Source organism: Coenobita brevimanus, chromosome 53, assembly GCF_032717465.1.
Source record: "Coenobita brevimanus isolate Jiangsu-jjx chromosome 53, ASM3271746v2, whole genome shotgun sequence".
Lineage (NCBI taxonomy): Eukaryota > Metazoa > Arthropoda > Malacostraca > Decapoda > Coenobitidae > Coenobita > Coenobita brevimanus.
The window spans coordinates 39,979,073-40,006,811 of record NC_137006.1 but is presented as its reverse complement, the minus strand read 5'-3'; the positions used below and the strand labels follow the sequence as shown (position 1 = coordinate 40,006,811).

At 40.9% G+C, this 27,739-nt stretch overlaps 1 protein-coding gene across 1 annotated transcript; it reads right to left on the bottom strand.

Moving 5' to 3' along the window:
* On the bottom strand, positions 1 to 26,340 carry LOC145400665 (uncharacterized). The gene is made up of 4 exons (XM_080273099.1): positions 26,222 to 26,340; positions 21,806 to 21,884; positions 13,791 to 13,850; positions 1 to 678 (listed from the first exon to the last, which is right to left on the bottom strand). Exons 1-4 carry the CDS (start codon positions 26,289 to 26,291, stop codon positions 543 to 545), a joined length of 345 nt encoding a protein of 114 aa, XP_080129225.1. The 5' UTR covers positions 26,292 to 26,340; the 3' UTR covers positions 1 to 542.
* Positions 26,341 to 27,739: the final 1,399 nt, after the last annotated feature.

The window sequence follows — 27,739 nt, the reverse complement described above, 5'->3', positions numbered from 1 at the left end:
GGTGGTCAGCCATGAAGGGACTGGTTAATGCAGTGGGTGGTGGTGGTGGTCAGCCATGAAGGGTCTGCTTAATGCAGTGGGTGGTGGTGGTCATCCAAGAAGGGATGGTTAATTCAGTGGTTGGTGGTGGTCAGCCATAAATGGTCAGCGACAGAAGACTGTGACAGCCTGATAGGTGGGTTCCCTCCGCCTGAACTACCGTAGTTCTCCGTCACAGCCTCACCCTCACCACCACCCCCACCGCCTACACTACCTGATTACCCACCCACCAGCCCAGGGTCCAAGCCATTATTAGCATTGTTTCCGTTGTTTGTTCCAGTGTTCCATTGTGTCCAGAATTGTTACCGTTGTTTGTTCCAGGGTTGTTTCCATAATTTGTTCCAGAGTTGTTTCCATTGTTTGTTCCAGAGTTGTGTCCATTGTTTGTTCCAGAGTTGTGTCCACTGTTTGTTCCAGAGTTAGTTCCATTGTTCATTTAGTGGTGGTTCCATTGTTCGTTCCAGAGTTAGTTCCATTGCTCGTTTCAGATGTCGTTCCATTGTTCAATCAGTGGTGGTTTCAGTGGTCGTTTCAGTGGTTGTTCCATTGGGTGTTCCACCACAGCCTCTGCCTCTGCCTCTGCCTCTGCGTCTTCTTCGCGCCTGCCTTCTCTGCCTCCTCCTGGTTGAGTTCTCACAGCTGAAGTATAAGAAAATTATGCTATTGACTGTCAATGTAGCCATCTTTTTGTATCTATACCTGTTTGTTGCCTGACAGCATTTTATGAGGTAGACCTCCACCGATCCCTTTGCCTGGGCTCTCTAAGCTGTACTATAGGAGAAAATTATTTTTTGGGCCATGTATTTGTCTGTCTCTGTATTTACTTATCTCTGTGTAGCAAGACGTAGCGAGTATTGAGGAGTGGCCTGCCGATAATCTCTCTACTTGGGTTCCCATACCTTGCGTGTTTGGAAAAAATGGTATTCTGATTGTGTGTCTGTGTGTGTATTATATATATATATATATATATATATATATATATATATATATATATATATATATATATATATATATATATATATATAATTGTGTGTGTGTGTGTGTGTGTGTGTGTGTGTGTGTGTGTGTGTGTGTGTGTGTGTGTGTGTGTGTGTGTGTGTGTGTGTGTGTGTGTGTGTGTGTGTGTGTGTGTGTGTGTGTGTGTGTGTGTGTGTGTGTGTGTGTAACTCTATTTTTTTTAATGCAAAGAAGAAGCTACCAATGCCAGGAGCTCGCAAACCATTCCTTCCAAGAAAAAAACAGAAACAATTAGAAAGAGAGCCAAATTCAAGATCCGTTCATTTCAAGATGCGTCAACACACTGCATTTGAAAGACTCAGGATCATAGGATGCAGGAAATGTTGACAGAGGCAATCAGTTTCAGAGATGACCTGTTGTATATATGAAGGACTGGGAGCAACAGCTAATTCTTGCATGAGAAATTTGGACAGAAAAGAGATGAGTGTTTATTACTAGACGGGTGCTAGGTGACCGTGGTTGTGGTGGAGGGATCCAAACAAATAGATCAGAGGAGCAATGACCATCGAATTAACGATAAAAAAGAGATAAAGATGCAACAGTGCAGTGAAGAGACAGAGGATGAAGGGAGATAATAAGAGAAGGAGAGTTAATGAGACAAAAAGCTTTTGACTCCACCTTGTTAATCTGCTATTTCTCAATCTATTGCCAGGTGCCTTAATCCCGTAAGGGGTGGCCATAAGCAAATTGCCTCCATGTCGCCCTGTTCCCCGCCATTTCACTGCCGTACTCCCAGCTCACACCCCCTCTCCCATATACCTCTCCACTCCATCTCTCCATCTCATCCTTGGCCTTCCCCTCCTTATCCCCCCCTTCCACCTCACTCACTTACATTCTCCTCGTCAGTCTCTCGTTCTCCATCCTCTCCACATGGCCAAACCACCTCAGTGTGTTTCGCCTAACGCTTCTTATCACATCCACATCCACACCACAATGCTCCTTCACTTCCTCATTTGTCAGTCTGTCTCTCCATGTGACTCCACATGCTCTTCTCAGATAACTCATTTCCACTGCTCTCACTCTTGACTTGTTTCCCTTCAACAAGGTCAAAGCTTCACTTCCATACCTTAGAATTGGTATCACTGTAGTAATACAGTAACTTTTTCACTTCCATGCTCACTTCCCTGTTTCTTATCACCGCTTTCAAAGAGCCAGCAACCTTTTATCCTTGCTGTACCCTTTCAAGCACTTCACCCTCTAAAATTACATCCTTACTCATCACACTACCCAAGTATGTACTTAAATGCACTCACATTTTCCATTTCCTCCTCATCCAACCTCACTGAACATTCGGTGACTTCATGTCTCTCGAAGACCATAACTTTACTCTTTCCTACATTCACCTTTAGATTCCGTTTCTTACACACTCTTCCAAACTCATTCACCAAGCCTTGCAGCTCCCCTTCGTCTTCACTGAACAACACAGAGTCATCTGCAAACAACAGTACAGGGAGTTTCTGAACACTGCCCTCTCTCATTAGGGCCGCTCCAACATCCACTGTCCTACGTTGTATCTCTTTTATAACCCCATCCAGATACAGACTGAACAACCATGGAGACATGACACATCCCTGCTTCAGTCCATCCTTCATATAGAGAAATTCACTTACTTCACTATCCACACGCACTCATAGCACCCTCACACAAACTCTTCGCGGCATTCAGCAACTTCCTGTCTACTCCATAATTATTCTTAATAGTCTCCACAATCCTTGTCTATCCACCCTGTCATATGCTTTCTCCAAATCCATGAAGGCCGCATACAACTTCTTTCCCTTCTCTAGAAACTTTCCCATTAAAGACCTAAGAATGTATATCTGATCTACACAACCTTTTCCCTTCTTAAAACCTCCCTGTTCTTCTCCAACTAATTCCTCTGTTATTTCTCTAACTCTGTCAATAAGTTTCGTACCATATACTTTCCTATTACACTAAGATGACAAATACTCCTATGGTTACAACACATTTTATTTTCCCCCTTTGCTCTGTACAATGGGAAAAAATATATCTCCGGGACTTTACCTTACCGTCTTCCTAGGCCAATCTGCATATCTACATCCGTTCTACTACTACTGTATCTCTCCCCCATGCTTCAGCATTTCACCACACACTCCATCAATTCCTGGGGCGTTCCCCATTTTAACTCTCTTCATTGCTTCGACAACTTCCATCTAACTGATTTCTTCCTTTCTTCTCACATCCCTCATTTTCTCAACCATTCCCCAGCCACTTATACTAGCATTACTTTCATTCTCTGTGTTCAACAGTTCCTTAAAGTGTTCTCTCCATCTGCTCAGTTTTTCTCCCACCTACACTAGTAATCTACCATTTTTATCTTTCACTCCCCGACTAACTTCTTTATTAACCTGTCTAGCTTTCTTTACCTCTTTCAAGAACATTTTTCTACATTCCCTCGATTTTACACTCAAATTCCTTCCAAACTCCTCATCCACTCTCTTCTTATTCTCTTCTACTATCTTTTCGCCTCTCTCTTCTTCTCTACCTATACTTCTCTCTTCCATCTCTCAACTTCCTCCACACCACTACTTTTCATCCACACAGATATCTTAACAGAGCCATGTATACTCCACTCACTAAACATGTGTGTCTTCCGGGGGCCAGGGTGGGTAATGTAACAGAGACAGTTTCAAATATCATGAAGGATAGTGGAGACAAACGCACTGTGTGCCTAAGTGTAGGAGGCAATGATATTAGTAGGCGAAAGAGTGAGGTACTGTGGCAGCAGTACAAGGATAAGTTAGGGAAGGTTAGGGAAAGGGGAGGGACCCCTGTAGTACTCGGTGTGCTGCCTAGAAAGCGGGTTAGGAGAGAGTGGTTGAACAGGGCAATAGGTTTTAATTGCCGCCTTGAAAGGTATTGCAAAGATAACGCAATACCTTTCATAGACAGCTGGGACCGGTTTTCTGGTCGGAGTGACTTGTATAGTTGAGATGGGACTTATCTTACCAGGCAGGGAGTTACTGTTTTAGCTGGAATGATGGATAGGGAGTTAGAGGGTTTTTTTTTTTCGAGGTTGAGAAGTAGATGTACAAGAAGTTGCGGCAATTACACTCAGAAATCAGTATTATCATGTTTGGATAGATGCATCAAGACTTGCAAAAGTAAGAACAACAGTTTAGCCATTAGTGTAGATATATCCACTCAGGCATCTCAAAATGAGCAGGCGATGATAGAGGACAGAACAAGCGATGATAGAGCGGCGATAAGTGACAGTACAAAAAATTATTTTATTAGTAAAGAGTTTCCCAGTCAGAGACAAAATAAAAAATAGTAAGTCCCAAGGTAGAGACAACTACTCGCAATAACCTGAAAGTGTACTACACAAACAGCCGGAGTTTACGTAATAAAATGGATGAACTGAGGGCTTTACTTTGTACAGAGAAAAATAGACATTGCTGTTATTAGTGAAACTTGGATGAATTCAGACACTCGAGAATTTTTAGCAGAATATCAGATAAAGGGCTATAATATTTTTGTGTTAAACGGTCAGGGAAGACAGGGGGGCGGGGTAGCTATTTATGTAAAGGATTCATTAAACTGTTACAATGAAGCAGACATTAAAGTAAATAGGGACAGAGAAAGTGTCTGGGTTGAAATGAGTAACAATAGGGAGAAATTAGTCTCAGGAGATATTTACAGATCTCCAAAATTAAGTAGAGCAGATAGTAAATACCTTTGGGAGGAAATTAGGAAAGCGTCACAGTCCAGCTTAGTAATAATTGTAGGGGACCTTAATTTGCCAAGGATAGATTGGGGAAACCAGACAGGGGATGCAGAGTCAGAGGAATTTCTAGAGGTAATGCAGGATAATTTCCTTTATCAGTATATCATGGAGCCCACCAGAGGTAATAATATACTAGATTTAGTTTTAGCTAATAAAGAAAAAGTCATTAGTTATATAGAGGTTGGTGGACGTCTTGGTAATAGCGATCATGAAGAAAATAAGTTCAAACTTATTTGGGATGCCTATTCCACTGAAAATCCCTCCACCGTTCCTAATTTTCGTCTAGGAGATTTTGATGGATTAAGAGCTTATTTTAGAACGGTATTCCATAGGGAGAATAGCTATTTTAGGGAGTGCCGGTGCAGTGGGGAACCCCAGGTCATAGGTGAGGGGCAGGAAATAGGTTGGAATGTGCCCCAGGTCTACAGGGAGGGTCAGGTTCCAGGTGGAAGTGTAGCTCTCGTGATGAGGATTGACTCAGGTCCAGTACCAAGCAGACGTTCGGCCAGTGAGAAATATAACGAGTTAGTAAATATAATACACTGAGGCTAAGATAGATATCTCCCTTCAAAACCGTTTAGAACGAATAATTCAGACGCAACATGGTTAAACAACCAGATTAAAATCTCTCATAAGCCAAAGGAAAGGAATATATAGAAAAATACAACAAGGAGAGGAACACTTACGTAACCGGTGCGCAGTTTTAAATAGAGAAGTAAAGAGGGAAATAAGGAAAGCAAAGAGAAGTTATGAATTTAAGGTTGCTAGTGAATCGAAAGAAAACCCCAAGAGTTTTTATCAAATGTACCGCACGAAAAGTAAAGATAGGATAGGACCACTCAGAACAGAATCAGGTGACATTACCAGTGAAGATAAAGAAATGTGCTCCATCCTGAATAATTATTTCATATCAGTATTCACCAAGGAAAATCTAGACCTGGTCCCTCAAGCAGCAAATATTTACGATAAGAATACGGAAAATAATCTTAGTAAAATAAACATTAATAAGGATGACGTAGTGAAAGAAATTAATAAGTTAAAACCTCAAAAATAGCCAAGTCCGGACGATATATATGCAAAAATTATAAAAGAAACCGAAGAAGAATTATGTCAGCCACTTTTAACGATATTTAATGACTCTTTAATTTCAGAAAAAGTTCCAGAGGCGTGGAAGACCCCAAACGTAGTGCCCATCTTTAAAAAGGGTGATAAATCAGCTGCGTCGAATTATCGTCCGATAAGTCTAACGTCAATAGTAGGAAAAATATTAGAGTCAATTTTAGCAATAAAAATTAGAGAACACTTAGAAAGATTTAATCATATAAATGAAAGTCAGCACTTATTCAGGTAAGGACGATCCTGCCTCACAAACTTGTTGCCATTCTACTCGGAGGTCTATGAGGCAGTAGATAGCGATAAAGCTTACGATATTATTTATCTGGACTTTAGTAAAGCTTTTGATAGGGTCCCACATGAATTTTAGTTAGAAAGGTTCGAGCACACGGTATAGACGGCGATAACTTAAAATGGATAGAATCCTGGCTAAAAGGACGAAAGCAGAGAGTATTAATAAATGTAACTAAATCGGATTGGGGATTAGTAACGAGCTGTGTACCCCAGGGTTCAGTACTCGGTCCCTTATTATTTATTATATGTATAAATGATCTACACTTAGGAGTCACTCCTCCTCCTCCATTTCATTTGAACCTTGACTCTTACCACCACAAAGTGGTGGTCAGAAAGTCATCTCCCCTAACTTCTAGAAGCTCCTTCATCCATTATACACCTTCTCATCGTATCATCCACACACACAGAATCAATCACTGCCGTCCGTTCATTCAGTTCAACACCGACCCGTCTAATGACATGCCATGTATACCTTTGGATCATTTTGTGTCTGAAGAGAGTATTGGCTATTTCTGTCTATCTATCTATCTATCTATTGCCAGACACCTCAATCCCGTCTGGGGTGGCCACAAACAAATCGCCTCCACGTCTCCCTGCCCCCCGCCATTTCACTGCCCTGCTCCCAACTCACACACCCCTCTCTCATATACCTCTCCACCCCATCCCTTCATCTCATCCTCGGCCTCCCCGTCACTCTTCCCCCTTCCACCTCACTCACATACACTCTCTTCGTCAGTCTCTCACCCTCCATCCTCCCCATATGGCCAAACCACCTCAGCGTGTTCCTCATAACGCTTCCTATCACATCCACATCCACACCACAAAGCTCCTTTATATCCTCATTCGTCAGCCTGTCTCTCCATGTGACTCCACAGGCCCCTCTTAAATAACTCATTTCCACTGCTCTCACTCTTGACTTGTGTCCTTCCAACAACGTCCAAGCTTCACTTCCATACGTTAGAGTTGGTATCACAATACTGTCATTTAGTAACTTTTTCACTTCCATGCTCACTTCCCTGTTTCTTATCACTGCTTTCAAGGAACCAGCAACCTTTCTTCCCTGCTGTACCCTTTCAAGCACTTCACCCTCCAAACTTCCATCCTTACTCGTACTCATCACACTACCCAAGTACTTAAACGTACTCACATTTTCCAATTCCTCACCATCCACTCTCTCTGTACATTCACTGACTTCACCTCTCTCAAAGACCATCACTTTACTCCTCCCTACATTCACCTTTAGATTCCGTTTCTTACACACTCTCCCAAACTCATCCACCAAGCCTTGCAGCTCCGCTTCGTCTTCACTCAACAACACAGTATCATCTGCAAATAACAGTACAGGGAGTTTCCAAACACTATCCTCTTTCACCAGGGCCACTCCAACATCCACTACCCTACCTTGTACCTCTTTTATTACCCCATCCATGTACAGATTGAACAACCATGGAGACATGACACATCCCTGTTTCAACCCAACCTTCAAAGAGAAAAATTCACTTAGTTCACCATCCACACACACTGCAGCCTTAGCACCATCATAAATACTCTTCACAGCATTCAACAACTTCCCATCTACTCCATATATTATTATTACTTTCCACAATCCTTGTCTATCCACTCTGTCATATGCTTTCTCTAAATCCATGAAAGCCGCATACAACTTCTTTCCCTTCTCTAGAAACTTTTCCACTAAGGATCTAAGAATGAATATCTGATCTACACAACCTCTTCCCTTCCTAAAGCCTCCCTGTTCTTCTCCAACTAATTCCTCTGTTCTTTCTCTAACTCTGTCAATAAGTATCCTACCATACACTTTTCCTATTATACTAAGAAGACAAATGCCCCTATGATTACCACACACTTCTTTTTCCCCTTTTCCTTTGTACAAGGGAATAATTATACTTGACTTTCAATCCTCCGGGACTCTACCTTCTTCCTAGACCAATCTGCACATCTTCCACATCCATTCTACCACTATCTCTCCCCCATGCTTCAGCATTTCACCACACACTCCATCAATTCCTTGGGCTTTCCCCAATTTAACTTTCTTCATTGCTTCCACAACTTCTATCCTACTGATTTCTTCCTGTCTTCTCACCTCCCTCCTTCTCCCAGCCATTTCCCAGCCACTTATATTTGCATTACTTCCATCCTGTATGTTCAACAATTCCTTAAAGTGTTCTCTCCATCTGCTCACTTTTTCTCCCTTCTCCACTAGTAATATACCATTTTCATCTTTCACTCCCCTGCTAACCTCACTTCCACCCTGTCTTACTCTCTTCACCTCTTTCCAGAGCATTTTCTTACAGTCCCTCCACTTTACACTCAAATTCCTTCCAAATTCCTCATCCACTCTCTTCTTACTCTCTCTTACTAATCTTTTCACCTCTTTCTTTCTACATATAACTCTCTCTTCCGCCTCTCAACTTCTTCCATGTCCCTATTTCTCATCCATTCACTGTATGCTTTCATCTTTTGTGCCACAGCCTGTCTCACCTCTTCATTCCACCACGCTGTTCCTTGCACCCCCCTCTGTCTTCTATTCCTCCCACACACCACATCACATGCTGCACATATTTCTTCTGTAAATATCCTGCACACACCTTCCATGTCCCCCATCTGCTCCAATTCATATTTGCCCAATCGTTCCTCCACTTCTCTCTCATACTCTGCCTTTTTCTCATCCTCTTGTAACCTTTCCACTCTCCTTGCAACTACTCCTTCCTCTCGTCTTTCCCTTCTTCTATTCCTCCATCTTACTTGGATCCTAATTCTAGCCACCACCAAGTAGGGATCAGAAAGTCCACTCCCCCAACCTCTATAAGCTCTTGCATCCATTACACATCTTCGCATCCTTTCATCCACACACACATAATCAATCATTGCCTTCCTTTCATTCAGTTCACCACCCACCCTTCTCATCACTCGCCATGTATACCTGTGGATCATTTTATGTCTGAAGAGGGTATTGGCTATCACCAACCCTCTCCCAGCACAAATGTCCACTAACGCACTGCCATTCTCATCTATCTCAGCAGGCACACCCCACTCACCAACTATTCCATCCACCTTCACATTCCCTACTTTACCATTCATATCACCGATCAAAAACACTCTCTCATTCCTTCCAAACTTTTCCATACACACTTCCACATTTGTCCAGAACTCTTCTCTCACTCTGCTAGCACGATCTTGCGTTGGCGCATACACACACACAATCGCCCACATTTGTATTCCAACTTTCAACTTTACCCACACAACTCTTGACCCAACTGATCCATACTGTCTTATGCTCTTCTTCCATCTTTTACTCACAACTATACATACTCCTTCCTTTGCCCTCTCATTCTCACCTACTCCTGCACATATACCCCATTGACACTCCCATTCTCTCACACTTTCTCCTCTCCATTTTGTTTCAGTTATTCCACATACATCCACTTTCTCACCCTCAGCACCTGGACAATCTCTCTCTCTTTCACCTCATCATTCGCTCCTCTTACATTCCATGAAGCCATTACCAAGTCCTTTGTCCGGTCCTGGGTCGTCATCGTTAAGTCAGTCCTTGTCTGAGGCTTCTTTTTTGTTTTTTTAGTTAGTTGTTTTCCGGGGAGGGCATTAACCCTCCGCCAACCCTTTTAGTCGCCTTTTACGACAAGCAGGGATACTGGGGGAGTAGTCTTGAAAAAAAAAAAACTTCCCCCAGGGGGACTATGAAATTATTTATTTAGATACCAAGGGAAATTATTGTTTAATGATCTAAATTCTGAATGCATAAAAAAAAAAAAAAAGCTAACCACCACGAGAAAAGACCAATTAGCAAGCTTGTCCCCGGGTCTGTCATACCAGCTTATCACAAACAAATGTAAAGTAGTTACAGCGAACAAAGATAATATGCCTTCCCACCAGTGTATCATTTTATGCCTCTTTTATCCAGCGAATGCTAAGTATGATTCTTAAGTATGATATAGGGAAGGCTGATCACATAACTATCTTTTCATTGCACTGAATGAGCTCTCCACGACCCAGCTGTTTCCTCCAGTCTCATGTTACCCTACTATCTACATCAGAATCTCCCTAAGGGACTGAAAAGGGAGGCTGCCAGAGGTCGGGCAGAGTGGATAATCGCCATTAGGTGACCAAGGCCGACGCATGAGAGAATGATGGAGCCTTTATAAACGATACAAACGAAACGATCAGTCACAATTTGTCATATTTTCCGGCATATTGTCTCATACATTCGACCTTCACAACGACTCAAACAATGTCTTTTGTAATCGTCAGTCACAGTGTCAGGTACAATTGCCCTCTAAAATTTTCAAGCACAATGTCCACTACAATCGTTCATCACAATTTTGTACCACAATGTCCAAGAAAATATCTGACACAGTCTATTACAATGCATCTCAGTAATCTGTTCCGCATTCCACATTTCCATCAGCATATCAGTCGCAGTCACCCACAGTAATAATGCAAATTTTTTCACAAATAATTTCAGGTGATCACAACATCACTGTCCCCAAGACTTACGCAGATAGTGTTAAAGTAATTGGCCGCTAATGTATGTGGAGATACTGAATTATATAGTACATTTATGTGATCTTTTAACGAACGAGATACAGGTATTTCTTGCTGTATTTTTTAAAGAGCAATGGTTTATTTTAAGGCTGACGAATATTGGGAGGAGCTAAGTATTATTGGAAAGTAAACTCTTGACTATGAATACTTCTTCTTCGATATGTTCCTGTCACCTATGGATAAGTTAACTCAGCCCAGCAACTATACATTATTTGATTGAGCTGTGCAGCTGAAATGTATGTGGAGAGTAGGGTGTGTTTGATTCGCGGCTGCTGATTGGTCGCCGATGATGTAAATCTAAAGCTCTTCTTATTTTAACACATATATATTTATATATTTTAATTGCTTGCAATATGAAGTAAGCGGCCAGTTTAAATTTGGAATAATATCCGAAGCTAAAGAGGTCAAAATTAGCTTTAAAATTTACTGTTATCAAAGAAAATTAATGTTGATTGTGAAGTTTTATATAACGATGAGTGACGTTTGAAGTAAATGATCAACCCACGGTGTACATCCACGTCCGCATGTTGCACTAGTATCCACCCATGGCGTACACCTACGTCCATATGTTGCACGACAGTAAATGCCTGCATTTATGTTAATGACGTCATCGGCGGCCAATCAGCAGCCGTGGATCAAACACCCTACATGCCCTATACATCTCAAGTGCACAGCTCAATCAAATGAACTATAACTATTCCAACTGGGGGGGTTTCAGCACAGTCTTTTGTTAATGCTGTCAGTACGAGAGGTTTCCAAAGCCTAGTAAAATTGTCTGGAGGCAACAAGGCAATTGTATAAAGCATTAATGGGGTTAAATGTGGAATTCGTCATTACAGTTGCAGTATTCATAATAAATACACAAATATCAGTTAGAAGACTTAGGTCCGTATCGTTGTCGGATAAGGAAGGTCTCCAACACCTCTTCTTAAGCAATATATTTTGCTTATTATACCTTGCCGTCCTCTCCAGTCTCAAAAAATTCTAATATAACCATACTCTGCATAAAAACGTACTCAGTGATATCAGCCAGCCATGTCCAAAAATAAATCGGTAAAGAAGAGGTGTTAGGGAGGTTCTCTAACCAACCAGAAAACGAGGTTTAGAGTAATGCCTATCAACTGTGCGGGGGTTATTAAGGCAGACAAGTTTTCTTCAGTCACAGTCGTCTTCAAGAATACTACACGCAATAATCGAGCTTCTATACAAATTCTCAGTTGTACAGATAAATTAACAAAGACGTAATGAAAACAAACTTATATATTCCTTGTGGAATTCAAAATACATAGAACTGCTAAGTGGAATCCAAAATACACAGACCTGCAAATGGTGTCCAGAACACCGTTAAGAAGCGGGATTTGCAATTAGGTGCTCGAGAAGCTTCTCGGCTTTTCCCGTATCGTAGGTTTCGGTACGAGTCAGAGTTGCCAGTTTGCCTGCTGTTTGTGAGTGTAGTTATTTCGTAAGTTATGCATTAATTTTTATGCTGTTTTTCTCAATAATGTTTTATTTACGTGATTGTTTGTTAAATTATGTGATTGATATTAAGTTTATATGGTAAATAATTTACAGTGTTATGTAATGTAAGAAAACTCTTGCATGTTTTGGTTATCTCCGAGTTGGTAATTGTGCTCTCGCTCTCTAGAATACACCAGAACTGTGGAGAAGTAGATCATTCTCGAACAATGCAAGCTTACATAAGGATGGATAAGAGACTAGAAAAAGTTCAGTTGGTTTTCGGTTCAGTCTGAGTGTAGTGCAGTGTCAATTTGCAGCCTAAAATTTGGGTACTTGTGAAAACACTGTTGCCAAGCATTAAATGTAATAACAGTGAAGTGTTGTCAAGTATTACGTGTAATAACAGCGAAGTGTTGTCAAGCAGTTAGTGTAATAGAAGTTAGTAAAGTTTTTATAGCTCCAGTGCTTGTGAGAACAGTGAAGTTGGAAAGCATTAAGTGGAATAATTTGGAAAATAAAGACAGTGAACTTTAAGAAGCCAGTGTTTAGTTTCGCCTCAGCTGATCTTGTGTGCTGTACACCGAAAGGCTGACCATAAGGACAACTCACTGGGCAACGTCCTTCCTGTACTGAACTACTGCGTTGGAGCCTGTTACAGTGTGGGGACGCGTACACAACAATACGTAGACTTACAAGTGGAATTCTAAATACTTATACCTGCAAGAGGACTCCAAAATCCATACACCTACAAGTGGAATCCAAAATACACAGACCTGCAAGTGGAATTCCGAAAACATAGACCTACAAGTGGAATCCAAAATACATAGACCTGCACACTGAATCGAGAATACGAAGATCTGCAAGTGGAAAAGAATGACGCTTCTCAACTACTGTAATTGTACCACAGACTCTTAATATCATCAGCAAGTTTGTGTGGGTATCATGTTGTACCGTTTAACCGGCATACAAAGAACAGTGAGAATATACGCTACCTTGGCTTCGTAACTGGTGGGTGCTTCTTTATCTGGAGTCTAGTACCCTTATGGCAAAATATTTTATCAACAGGTAGTCTTAACTCTTAGGTCATGTCCATAACAAATGCTTGCTGGCACGGGCGGGAGTTCTGCAAAATTTTATTCCAAAGTAGTTCTCGCTCGTCCCCGCCTGTGCTAGAAAGATTTTGGAGTGGACGTGGCCTAAGATGATGAATGGTCACTCCTGGCTATATAAAATCGTCTAATGGTAAGAAAGAATGAGATAGTTAAGATTTCTGATGTGCTGAAACGGTTTGATTGAGACATAGAGTTACAGATGTGTTTTTACTCAGGTACGAAGCTGTGAGAGATGAAATTACCATGTGACTGGTTGAGATACAGAGAATAAAGTGCGATAATCTTCCCCTCGTGGGATTTATTTTTACATGAGGGACGAGGGACGTAGAAAGACTCTATACTCACCTTTCCTTGTCTTTCCTACAACACAAATCTTAGTAACGAAAGGAATGTTACCGTAAGTTATACTGTGGCAGTACCGAGTTACGTACCGGATGGAGGAGACTACCGGAGAAGTGGACAGCTGACATTCGACCACACCGTCTTCACACCTGTACAGGGAGGCCAAGAGCTGTACCAGGTTGGGAACTATATATATATATATATATATATATATATATATATATATATATATATATATATATATATATATATATATATATATATATATATATATATATATATGGGTTGTGTTGTTGGCAAAAGGGACATCGTGGCATTTCTATCTGAGCGATATATTTTGCTTATTGCTCCGCAGTATTCCCTTGTATGCTATAATTTACATCAATAATATCCGAGAGCATGGCAATATATATATCTATCTATCTATCTATCTATATATATATATATATATATATATATATATATATATATATATATATATATATATATATATTGTTACGGAACAGAGAAAGATAATGTACACTTTAAGTGAGAATACTAAAAATCACTACTGTCCCGTAAAGTTCCAGGTTCAAAACAAGAGTTAGGTAAAATTACAAGTTAAAGTTTAATGCTCAAACTAACAACAAAACATTCAGGACTCATAAGGATAATGTAATGGCAAAAACAGGTTAAATATATGGTTAACTGCAATAGCCTCTATTAACACGAAATTAGCATGAGTAAATTTATCTAAGTCAGCCCTGATAAAATGAGAATACCAGATAATACTCAGTGAATGCAAGATATATTATTACAGATACAAAATATTATTAATAAGGGCTGACACCCAAAACACATGAATCACAAAAACCTAACTAGGCCTAAGAATTAACACCTTACGCTACACAGTACAAGAAAAAATGCAATAACACTTATACTCAAATTACACAGCTGCTAGATGGTTGGAGACTTCCTGAGCACTCACAATAATAACAACTGTACAGGGGAGGACAGAGATGTGAACAAAATGAGGAGTAGATCTAAGTGGCCATAATGCAGAGACTGAGCTCATTATATAGGGGCCGGCAGAGCTTGATACAACTTGTAAGAAGGACGCGCAAATGAAGCCATGGGGACAAAGAGTTGACAATCCTGCTCTGAACAACAGAAAGAACGACTTACTTTACTATAAGGGTAGAGAGGGGGAGTGAGTTAGAACACGCTCGTGATCAAACATGCAGCATACTGTACGTTAGAATTACACAAAGGATGATGAAATCATAGGCTATGTAACATCTCCCCACAAAGAAAAAGAAATTTACAAAGAAAATTTCTTATTACTCTAAAACAATCTGTCTAAAGTCTAGATAAGCAATCTGCAATAACATTTTCTTTCCCCTTGACATGTTGTATGTCTAATGAATACTCCTGAAGAAGTAGACTCCATCTTGTCAATCTCTGATTTTTATCTTTAAACTTACTAAGGAATTTCAGTGGGTTATGATCGGTATATATGACTATGGGGTCAAAACCAGAACACAAATAAAATGAAAAATGCTGTAAACCCAAAATCAAGGCCAAAAGCTCTTTCTCAATAGTTGAGTAGTTCTTTTGAGGTGGAGTGAACTTCTTACTGTAATAAGATACAGGGTGTTCAATACCCTGATCATCCTCTTGCAGCAAAACAGCCCCAGCTCCTGTTTCACTTGCGTCAGCAGCCATCTTAAAAGGCTTAGCAAAATTTGGAGTAGCGAGCACTGGCTGACTTAATAAGATAGCTTTAAGTTTGTTGAAAGAGGATTCATAGTTATCGGTCCAGACAAATTTAACTCCCTTTTTCAGTAGGTCTGTAAGTGGTGATACAAGAATTGAAAAGTTAAGAACAAATCTCCTGTAATAACCTACCATTCCCAAAAATCTTTGTAGCTCTTTCCTACTTTTAGGTCTGGGAAGATCACTTATAACCTGAACCTTAGCTCCTGGTGGTGCAACATGTCCATCACCAATTACGTAGCCAAGGTACTGAACTTTAGCTTGACCAAACTCACACTTTGATAAATTAGCTACAAGATTAGCCTGAACCAAACACTCAAGAAATTTACTGACATGGCATAAGTGATCTTTCCAGTTGTCACTGAAGATTAATACATCATCAATATAAACAACACATCCTGCCAAACCCTCTGTTACAACATTCATGAGCTTCTGAAATGTGGCTGGTGCATGGCATTACAGAACATGCAAAAGTCTTTCCTAGTGTTACAAAACATGAGATCTCCCTAGCACGTTCAGTCATAGGTACTTGCCAGTATCCCTTTAACAAATCAAACTTACTTATGTACCTAGCCTTTCCGATCTTGTCTATGCAATCTTCCACGCGAGGGAGAGGGTAAGTGTCTGTTTTGGTTATCTGATTAACACGTCTGTAGTCGATGCAAAGCCGCTGTGACCCACCTGGCTTAGGGACTAGAGTGACAGGAGAACTCCACTCGCTCTGACAGGGCTCAATCATCTTGTGGTCCAACAGGTAGCCAAGCTCCTTCTGGATGAGAGGAACTTTCACTGGGTTCACACGGTAAGGAGGCAATTTAATTGGCTTTGCGTCTCCAACATTGACATCATGCATCAACACAGTGGTTCTTCCTGGAGTAGCACGGAACACTTGCGGGTACTCCTGCAGTAATGCCGAAAACTCCTGCCTTTCCTCGGGAGCTAGATGAGAAAGCTTAGTCTGGAGATCATTCATGATATCAGGATTCTTCCCCAAACAATCACTCAGGCTCATGCTGCATGGGAGAGCTTCACTTGCAGACTCGGGTGGAACAGCTACAATGCAGACTGGGTTATTTTCGTCCCGCCTGTGATATAACTTTAGCATGTTGATGTGACAAAGTTGCTTGTTCTTTCTACGATCTGGTGTGGCGATGACATAGTTGACATCACTGAGTTTCTTCTCCACGAAATAAGGACCACTAAACTTGGCTTGAAGAGGTTGCCCATGCACCAGTAGCAGAATCAAAACCTGATCTCCTGGCTGAAAGTGGCATAACCTGGACTTCCTATCATACCAAGTCTTCATCTTCTCCTGAGCAGCTCCTAAATTCTCTCTTGCCAGCTGTAAAGCAGTGGACAGCCGTTCTTTGAACTTCATCACATACTCCAGCAGGTTGACGTCATCTTCCTCCGACAGGCAGCATTCCTTGAGTAGCTTAAGGGGTATTCTTACTTCATGGCCAAACAGTAGTACAAAAGGTGAGAAGCCCAGTGATTCATTTGGAGATTCTCTTGCGGCAAATACAACAAATGGAAGACCTTTATCCCAGTCTTTCTGATGTTCCAAACAGTATTTCTTGAGCATCGATTTGAGTGTTTGATGATATCTCTCCAACGCTCCTTGGGTCTGGGGATGGTAAGCTGAAGACGTGATCTGGGTGATGCCCAACTCTTTCAGAGACTGCTTGAAAACATTTGACATGAAATTACTTCCCCGGTCTGACTGTACCTCCTTGGGCAAACCAAATTTTGTGAAGAACCCTAGCATTTCCTTAACCACGTTCTTTGCTGAGATATTTCTAAGTGGAATGGCTTCAGGATAACGAGTAGCCATATCAATCAGGGTCAACACATAAGAAAATCCTGAAGAAGTCTTAGGAAGAGGGCCCACAATATCCACCAACACACGGGTGAAAGGCGCCTCAAAAGGAGGAATGGGAACTAGAGGTGCAACTTTTTCGGTCTGATTACACTTCCCCACAACTTGACAGGTGTGACAAGACTTACAATACCAGGAAACATCCCTGAAGATACCTGGCCAGTAGAATTGATTCAAAATGCGTGCCACAGTCTTCCTCACTCCAAGGTGTCCTGCCAAACTGGAATCATGAGCCACTCTAATGATATCCTGCCGACAAACACGAGGGATGACAACTTGATGTACAACCTCCCACTCACAGTAGGCTGATGCTGCTGGGGGTCTCCACTTCCTCATAAGTACTCCTGACTTTATATAATAACAAGTAGAAGCACCAGCTGACTCTTCCTCACTGCAAGCAGAGTTAGCTAGACCTTTCAACTCAGAGTTTGCAACCTGCAACTCAACCAACTCTTGACGAGACAAATTATCAACACTACGGGGTACTGCCTCATCTGGTGAGTGGTCCAAATTAGCAAGAAAAGTGTCAGCTAGGATAACATCATCATCATCATTATCCTCTAAGTCACCAGTAACTTTAGACTTAGCCCTAGTGACAGCACATGCAGGGAACACATCAGGGACATCACAATCCTGGGCCGCAGCCACTGGCTCACTAGACAACTGAGGAGCTGGACACACTTGACTTCCACCAATATCATTTCCAAGTAAGAAAGTTACACCTGACATTGGGAGTGTCTCAACCAACCCAACCATAACGGAACCATTAACAAAACCAGACTCTAAATTCACTCTGCACAGAGGGACAGAGAAGTAATTATTCCCTACACCTTGTAAGATTACAGTTTCATCAGAGGAATTAACATTAGAGCCTAGAACACTGGTCAGCATTAGGGATTGGCAAGCACCTGTATCACGATATATTTTAACTGATTTCCTGTCATTACTGTCCAGAGGACTGACAAAACCTTCAGACAGGAAATTAGCACATGAACTCTTGAGAGTGTCACCCACGTTACTGCTCAAAAGAGGAGCTTCATCATGAGAATTTAATTTACCCCTCAAAGCAGGTTCAGTTAACTCAGTTAAAGAATTCTGGGAACTCTCAAGGTGGACACTAGACCAATTGACTGAATATTTAAAGACTCCTTTTTGTTCACATCATGCTGTCTCCTGAAACATTTCTCCGTAGTATGACCAAGCTTACTACAATAAGTACATTTACTTTTCTGAAATCTAGAGGTGAAGCTGGTATTTACTTCCTGAGAAACATCATCTTTATTCTCTTTCCTGTTACCTGTACTCTGAGTAGAGGCAACGTACTTACTCTCAGCTTTCCCTTTTTCTTTAGAATATCTCTTGTGAGTGAGAACATATTCATCAGCTAAAACTGCAGCATCAGACAAATTATCTATTCTTTTCTCATCAAGATATAGGCTTACATCTCTATTAATACACCTTTTGAAGTTCTCCAGCAAAATCATCTGCTTAAATTTGTCAAAATCAGAATCCACATTCTTAGAATTTAACCACTGCTCTAACAGATCTTCTTTGATTTTTGCATACTCAACATGGGATTTCTTATCTTGCTTATAAGTTGTCCTAAATTTTACTCTATAGGCTTCAGGAACAAGCTCATAGGCCTTAAGAATCAGGCTCTTAACTACATCATAATTATCACATTGATCCTGAGGTAAAGATGCATAAGTTACTTGAGCTTTACCAGTGAGAACAGTTTGAATGAGTACTGGCCAATACTTTTTGGGCCAATTAAAACCCGTAGCTACCCTCTCAAACAACTGAAAATACTTTGTTAAATCAGATTCATTAAGAGGAGGGACAAGTTTAACATTTTTAGCCACATCAAAATCATCAGAGCTAGATGATCCAGTTCCACCTTGTTTCATGCGATACTCATGGTCTGCCTGAATCTTAGCTAGTTCAATTTGTGCCTGAGCCTGTGCCTGTGCCTCCTGAATGCGAGCATTTGCCTGAAATTCAGCCTCCTGAATACGAGCCTGAGACTCCGCCTCCTTAGCCTGAGACTCAGCCTCCTTAGCACGAGCCTGAAACTCAGCTTCCTTAACACAAGCCTCCTGCAGAGCTAGCTGTAACATAGCTATTTCAATCTGCGTTTGCTCATTTGGAGGAGTTACATTAAACAAGCTTTTATTAATCATGCCAACAATTTGATCTTTAGAATGATGAGAGTGAACTGCAATTCCCAATTGTTGAGCAACAAGCTTAAGTTCATTCTTTGTTCTGTTTTCTACATCACACACTGTTTACACATTTGACAAATAATCTTTGGCTTCATCAAGTGTAGTAATAGTAGACATCATGAATAAATCACAGTCACAAAATATCAAGCAATATCCTTATGATAATATCCTGAATATCCTGGCGAGGTCGCCAAATTTATGTTACGGAACAGAGAAAGATAATGTACACTTTAAGTGAGAATACTAAAAATCACTACTGTCCCGTAAAGTTCCAGGTTCAAAACAAAAGAGTTAGGTAAAATTACAAGTTAAAGTTTAATGCTCAAACTAACAACAAAACATTCAGGACTCATAAGGATAATGTAATGGCAAAAACAGGTTAAATATATGGTTAACTGCAATAGCCTCTATTAACACGAAATTAGCATAAATTTATCTAAGTCAGCCCTGATAAAATGAGAACACCAGATAATACTCAGTGAATGCAAGATATATTATTACAGATACAAAATATTATTAATAAGGGCTGACACCCAAAACACATGAATCACAAAAACCTTACTAGGCCTAAGAATTAACACCTTACGCTACACAGTACAAGAAAAAATGCAATAACAGTTATACTCAAATTACACAGCTGCTAGAAGGTTGGAGACTTCCTGAGCACTCACAGTAATAACAACTGTACAGGGGAGGACAGAGATGTGAACAAAATGAGGAGTAGATCTAAGTGGCCATAATGCAGAGACTGAGCTCATTATATAGGGGCCGGCAGAGCTTGATACAACTTGTAAGAAGGACGTGCAAATGAAGCCATGGGGACAAAGAGTTGACAATCCTGCTCTGAACAACAGAAAGAACGACTTACTTTACTATAAGGGTAGAAGGGGGGAGTGAGGTAGAACACGCTCGTGATCAAACATGCAGCATACTGTACATTAGAATTACACAAAGGATGATGAAATCATAGGATATATATATATATATATATATATATATATATATATATATATATATATATATATATATATATATATATATATATATTCGTACTGCCAGATTATCGGGACAGCACCCATATGGTGAAGTGGTTAATGAAGGGTATATCCAAATCTTCCAGTCCGAAAAGTCTCGTTTGATTTGAATAAAATAGTCTGTGAGAGCAAGAATAAAATGCAAACGACGTCATCGTACTGAAGGAGTTAAAAAGTAATGTTCAAAATACATCGTTCAGACTGAAATACAAGACATCTCTAAGGAGCAACCGACACTGCATGAACATCTTCACGTATATACTGCTTGGTCAGGGACAAAACTTGGGTTATTATATTACTCCATCAACTGCACACTTAATATAAAGCATGTCGATCACTTTCCGCCTTGACTCATCACTCAGAAGTATTTATTGGCAAAGGGACATACCAGATCTCTCTCAGCGTTGGATGACTAGAAGAGGGGAGTGAAACATTAATTGAAAATTTATCCCCTGCACCGGGAGGCCAGGGGGTCAAAACACATTAGCGGGTTGGTAATTAGTGGTAATGGCAATGCTGTCACTAACGAGGGACATTAATGTGGCAGTGAGATTTTAAGTTGATTATAAATGACTCATATGTTCGTCTTTAACACTATACAAATCTTCTTCAATGCCTGCAATGTAAACTGAATAATTTATGCTATCCACTGAGGTCACTAGCGATTAGTGGCAACACAAATGAGATGCAGTCAAAACATTTACACAAAAATACAAAAATACCATTGTTCAAAACATTCATCCACTCACACCTTCTTCGAAGGAATGCAAAGAGGACATAATACGGAAATGATTTCGTGAAGAGGCTGTTTGCAGAGCAGAAGGTAATTGATAATAATTCCTCTCAGCCAAACTGACGTAGAAGAGTGAGCAAAACTTTCATAAGGAATATGAAAATACATGGAATTTTTAGACTGGCAAAGAAGGCAAATTCACTAACACCACCACGCTGATATCACCACATCATCACACTGGCACCCACACCACCAACATACCTATAACTCCACATCACTACACTGACACCACCACATTACGACCAAGAAACCACCACAGTGACGTCACCAAACCGTCGCACTGCCCACATTACATCACCACAACACACTTACACAACCACCCTGACATCATAACACCTCAACACGACACTCACACAACCACCCTGACACCACAACACCACAACACTTACACCACCACAACACCGCATTAACACCACCTTACCTACAACAGGAGCCATCAGGAAGGGTCCAGGAGACAGGGTCACTAGATTCCTCACAGGACTCCCCCGGACCTGGCTGGCCTGTGGGAGAGGTCAGGTCAGGTCAGGTCAGCTCACGTAATAGGAGGGAGTAGACCACGTAAAGTTAGACTAGGTTAGAGTTGGTTAGGTTCGGTCAGGTTTGGTTTGGTGAGGCAATATCTTCAGGTTACATAACAGAAGGGGTTAAGTTTGATAAGGTTAGGCCTTGCAAGGTTTCATTAGTGTAAGGAAGGTTAGATCTATACTCATTTCATCTTAACTTTGCACAGATTTTTGTCCTTTTTTTTACCTATTTCACAGAGTCCAGTGGCAAAAAGCCAATATTACTACTGTACATCGTTCACAAAGCACTTTCTTCTTGTCAGTATCATATTCTAGTGTTACTCTATAATTACAACACAGCATTGAAGATGGTGGCAATTTTAGGTCAGGTTAAAGTAAAAGAAAAAAAGAAAAAGAAAAAGAATGGTAATGATGGATCGGCCAAGGTTATGTTAGGTCTGGCCCTTTAATAGGTAATATAATAATAAGGTTCGATAGTAAAGTTCATGTGACGCCTTCAGTGTGATGACGTATTCCTCGATTTTATTCCTGTCGCCTCCAGACAATGGTATCTTGCTTGGGAGAGACTTTTCAACCTAGAGGAGTTAGGTAAGTCTCAATCAAGTCTTTCAGTACTCATGTCGAGTAGAACAGTATGGAGATAACAAAAACAAATTATAAAGAACATCACTGGATTGATGGATATAAAAAATAGAGAAAGAAAAAACGGTGATATGAAAATTAATAATACCTTAATAAGTAAGAAATATTCAAGAATAGGACGGCCGTAATTTGATCTGAATGGACCTGACTTAAGGTCGTATTCTGAGTGGCTTTAGAGCCTTCGTGACACCTCTTCCTCAGTGATTTATTCAGAACATTGCACCTCAGTACGCTCTTATAATTTATTGGTGTATTGCTTAATATTAAAACGAAATAAATAAGCACAGATGAAATTGCTGAAGTGGAATATGGGGAATAAATCGTTAAGGAAGAGGTGTTACAAATCTCCTTTGGCACGAGGATAGACGTGAACAATCAGGATAAATCTAAATAACGTGACTGAACCAATTTAGACCTGAGTGGAACTAAGTGGACCAGAACTGACCTGAACAGATCTAAGCCAACCTGACTGAGCCTGAGTGAAAGGAAACAACACGAGCGGGTTTACGTGAACCTGAGACGGAATAACTGAACCCCGATGAACCTAACTGGGTCTTAACAACCCTGAAAGAAATGTGTATGTGAACAACCTGGTTGGATGTAAATACCCTGGACGGACCTAACTGGACCTGGATGGCCCTAACTAACTCGACCTGGATGGACCTAACTAACTGGACCTGGATGGACCTAACTAACTGGACCTAGATGGACCTTACTAACTGGACCTGGATGGACCTAAGTGTACCTGGATGGACCTTACTAACTGGACCTGGATGGACCTAACTGGACCTGGATGGACTAAACTACCTGGAACTGGATGGACCTAACTAATTAGACCTGGATGGACCTAACTAGACCTGAATCTCATAAAAACTGACCTGAAATGGATCTTATGGGCCTGACCGGTCTTGAAATGGAACTGATGACTCTAAATGGACCTAATTAGTACTATATAGTAATAATTAGAGCTAAATGGTTCTAATTAGTGCTAAGTGGTCCTAATTAGTGATAAGTGGTCCTAAATGGCCTTAAATGAAAGTGATTTTATCAAAGTTGGACGCGTAGGACCTCACTGAACAATAATCCTTTCAATCAAATAACGTGCTTTCATGTTTCATTCTTGCTGCCATCAAATGTTTATATATATATATATATATATATATATATATATATATATATATATATATATATATATATATATATATATATATGAACTCCAGAGGGTTAGATAAAGCCTCAACTAAACTCTTCAACCATATAATCCCACAAAAAAGCTAAAAAAAAATCGAGTAGTGGCAGAAAGAATAAAATACAAACTAGGTGATGGGACTGGCGACGTTCGATGGCCCCGATGGACCAAAGTGGACCTGACTGAAATGTACAAAAACTAATCTCACAGGACCTGACTTAGATAAAGTACACCATGAATGTTGTAAATGGGTCTGCGCATGGCTGATATTATCCAAAACAGCCGATCTAAGACACCTGGATGGATCAAAACCCACCAGTGGAAGAATGGACCAATTTACTCTTAAGTATATCATGCAGGGAATTCGTGGACTATCTTGACTTGCATTTCTAATGGCAATCCTGGTTGAACATTATACCCGGTGATGGTTTTGGCAGCAGGACACAGATAGAACGATTGCAAAAGTTCGCTGACACTTTTATGCCAACTGTTTTAATGGAAGGTGATACGTGAACCATTTTGTGTGCTATCAACAGGAATCACGCAACAAAACGGAATAGAAAGGAAGGATACTCTCTGTCATCTGGGGAGGACAGAGAAATGTGGAAGGCCAAACACACAACGCTGACAGAGGAATATCGCCGAACTACTATTGCTCATGGCTGTACGCAGTCAACAAATATGCGTGTCCAACGAGCGGTCGAATAATATGTAAAACCTACTTGTTACCTCCGACAGATACCTAATTGCTCCGTTCAGGAAAAGTATCCCCAACTGACAGCTCCTGGCTACACACAGCGGGGAGTGTACAGGCTGTCGGAAGATCGTCTACTATTCTACTGCGTCTACGTCATATTTAAGGCATGTCAGTCACCTTTCTACCAGACGTATCATATGAAAGATGATTAGCTATGGACAGAGAAACAAATCAGGAGTCTCGGGTGAGGAATATCAGCCAGCAAATGAAAGTGAGATGTAGAAGAGGTGAGATATTAGTTTTTTTTTTTTTTTTTTCTTTCCACGACTGTACTGAGTGGGGGCGATCGCAGCTAAAGCACTCGCCGTTGGTTAGGCACGATAACAAACATGCTATACTCCTCGTATTTCGAGATCACTGACTACTGTTTATTTTTTTCCTTTTTTTACCGAAGATGAGAAGCATAATAGACTGACTGTAAAATTAATCCATACACCAGATTACAGGTGTTCTCCATTCATAAAAAATCTGTAGCAGTTGGACTTGAACAGCTGAAAGCTGAAGTTTGGAGGGAAACAATTCTGGGGAAGCAAGTTCCGAAAAGAAGCAGCTCGGGGAATAAAAGAACTCCGATAGGCAAAAGTTCTGCAATATGACAGTGTGACAGTATAGTTATGAGCGTTACCAGATGCCCGTGTAGCACGGGGAAAGTCTTGAAGAGGTGGCACAATGGATTGAATTTCATCTGAGCATTTGCCATAAAAGTATCTGTAAAATAATGCAATGGAGGAAACATTCCTTCTTACTTGTAGGGGAGGTAGTCCATTTGTAAGTGCATGGTTATCAGTTTTTCATATATAGCTTTGTTTTGAATTTTGTCCAGTTGTTTTAGTGAAGCCTTCTCACATCCACTCCACATGGGTGAGCAATATTCGAGCTGAAAGTGCAGATGAGTCATGTACATTAAATCCAACTACTCGTCAGTGAAAGAAGTTACGGGTTTTATACAGTAATTAAAGTTTCAGTGAAGCGGTTTTAGCAAGTGATGTAATATGAGAAGTCCAACTGAGGATATTGTTAAGCGAAATACAGAAAATTTCAGTACGTTTAGAAGTAGGAATATCGATTGCACTGAAGGAAATATAGGAATCAGGCAATTGTCTGTCTATTAGTAAATTATATTTATCTGGCTTTCCTAGCATTAAATGAGACAAGGTTGTTTGTCCCCATTCATTGATCTTAAAAAAGTATTGATTTATGGAAACTGCCACAATGAGTTTTGAGTTAGAGATATCAAACTTTATGAATGAGTGTTTAAGTGTGAAGAAGCTACTGTAAAGCCTTCATATATCTGCATATGAATGCATGTGACTGTGGGTGATAGGCAAGATGTCTTTATTATATATTAGCAATAAGGTTGGAGTCAGAACTGGTCCTTGTGGCACGCCGCCATTAATCGAGTTGAAACTGATCATACATCATTTACTTTATCTCTTAAATTTCTTTCACTGAGATATCAGGAAATCAATGGAACAAAAAATGATAGGCTGTAGCAAGGGAGTTTGGATAGCAGGGAACGTTGTCATACTGTGTCAAAAGCCTTAGAAATATCAAAAGCTACTGCATGGGATTCTCCATGTTGTTCATTGGACTGAATAATGGTATGAGTCAAGAGATTGATCATATCAATAGAGACTGAGTATATATATGTTTGGGTTGTACTACCGTACTTAAAAGACACATATTAACAGTCTTTTGGAATACCTAAAAAACAGAAATACTTACCTTGACAGAGAACTAAGGCTGTCACAAGAAAGGAAAGTGTTACTATTACTCTTGCCTGGAACTTCATCATAGATCTCTATATTCTGAGCGCTGTTTGGGAGGAGCAGCTGTTGGTCCGGCTACCAACCGCACACTAAAGGATATGCGACTGACGGATGAGAATAAATAGGTGTACAAGACTATGGCTTTGCTGGCACGCTTTTGTTCTATTGTGTTGTCATTGTTCAGAGTATCAATAATGCCACATCCGGGACCACGAGCATGACATCACAGAAAATTTCATTTAACACACGAAACTCTGCCACACAGCATCCTGCACTATATCATTCCATACGACACTGTGTCACGCCACTCAGCACTGTAACACACCACACCAACTCTATGCCACACCGATTCTGTGCCACACTGTAACACACACCACACCAACACTGTGTCACACTGACACTGTACCACACAGACATGTGACACACTGACACTGTACGACAAACCACAGCAAGACTGTACCACGCTGACATTGTGTAGTTTGGTCACTTTGCCACGTATCACACCGACGCTGTGCCACACTGACACTCTGCCACACTGATACTCTGCCACACCAACATTGTGTTACAGTGACACTATGCCACACCAACATTACGCTTCACTAACAAAGGGCTACAAAAGCACTGTGCTGCAGTGACACTACCATATCAACACTGTGCCACACCAACACTATGTCACGCCGACACAGCGCTACTGATGTTGTGCCACACCGACACCGTGCCACACTGACACCGTGCCACACTGATACTGTGCCACGCTGACACTGTGCCACACCAACACTATGCCACGCCAACACCGCGCTACACTGATGTTGTGCCACACCGACACTGTGCCACACCGACACTGTGCTACACTGACTTTGTGCCACACCGACACTGTACCACACCGACACTGTGCCACATTGACACTGTGCCACATCAACACTGAGCCACACTGACACTGTGCAACACCGACACTGTGCCACACTGACACTGTGCCACATCAACACTGAGTCACACCGACACTGTGCCACACTGACACTGTGCCACACTGACACTGTGCAACACCGACACTGTGCCAGAATGACACTGTGCTACATACAACATCAACATGGGATCTGCTAGGGCCATATCTAACCTCTCCAATTAGGAAACCCTATCTTGCTCAAAATGTAATAATAATAATAATAATAATAATAATTTAAAAAAGTAAAACTATAATGAAAATGTTGTGCCACACCGACACTGTGCCACACTGACACTGTGCTACACTGACTCTGTGCCACACTGATTCTGTGCCACACCGACACTGTGCCACACCGACACTGTGCTACACTGACACTGTGCCACACCGACTCTGTGCCACACGGACACTGTGCTACACTGACACTGTGCCACACCGACACTGTGCCACACTGACACTGTGCCACACCGACACTGTGCCACACTGACACTGTGCCACATCAACACTGAGCCACACTGACACTGTGCCACGCTG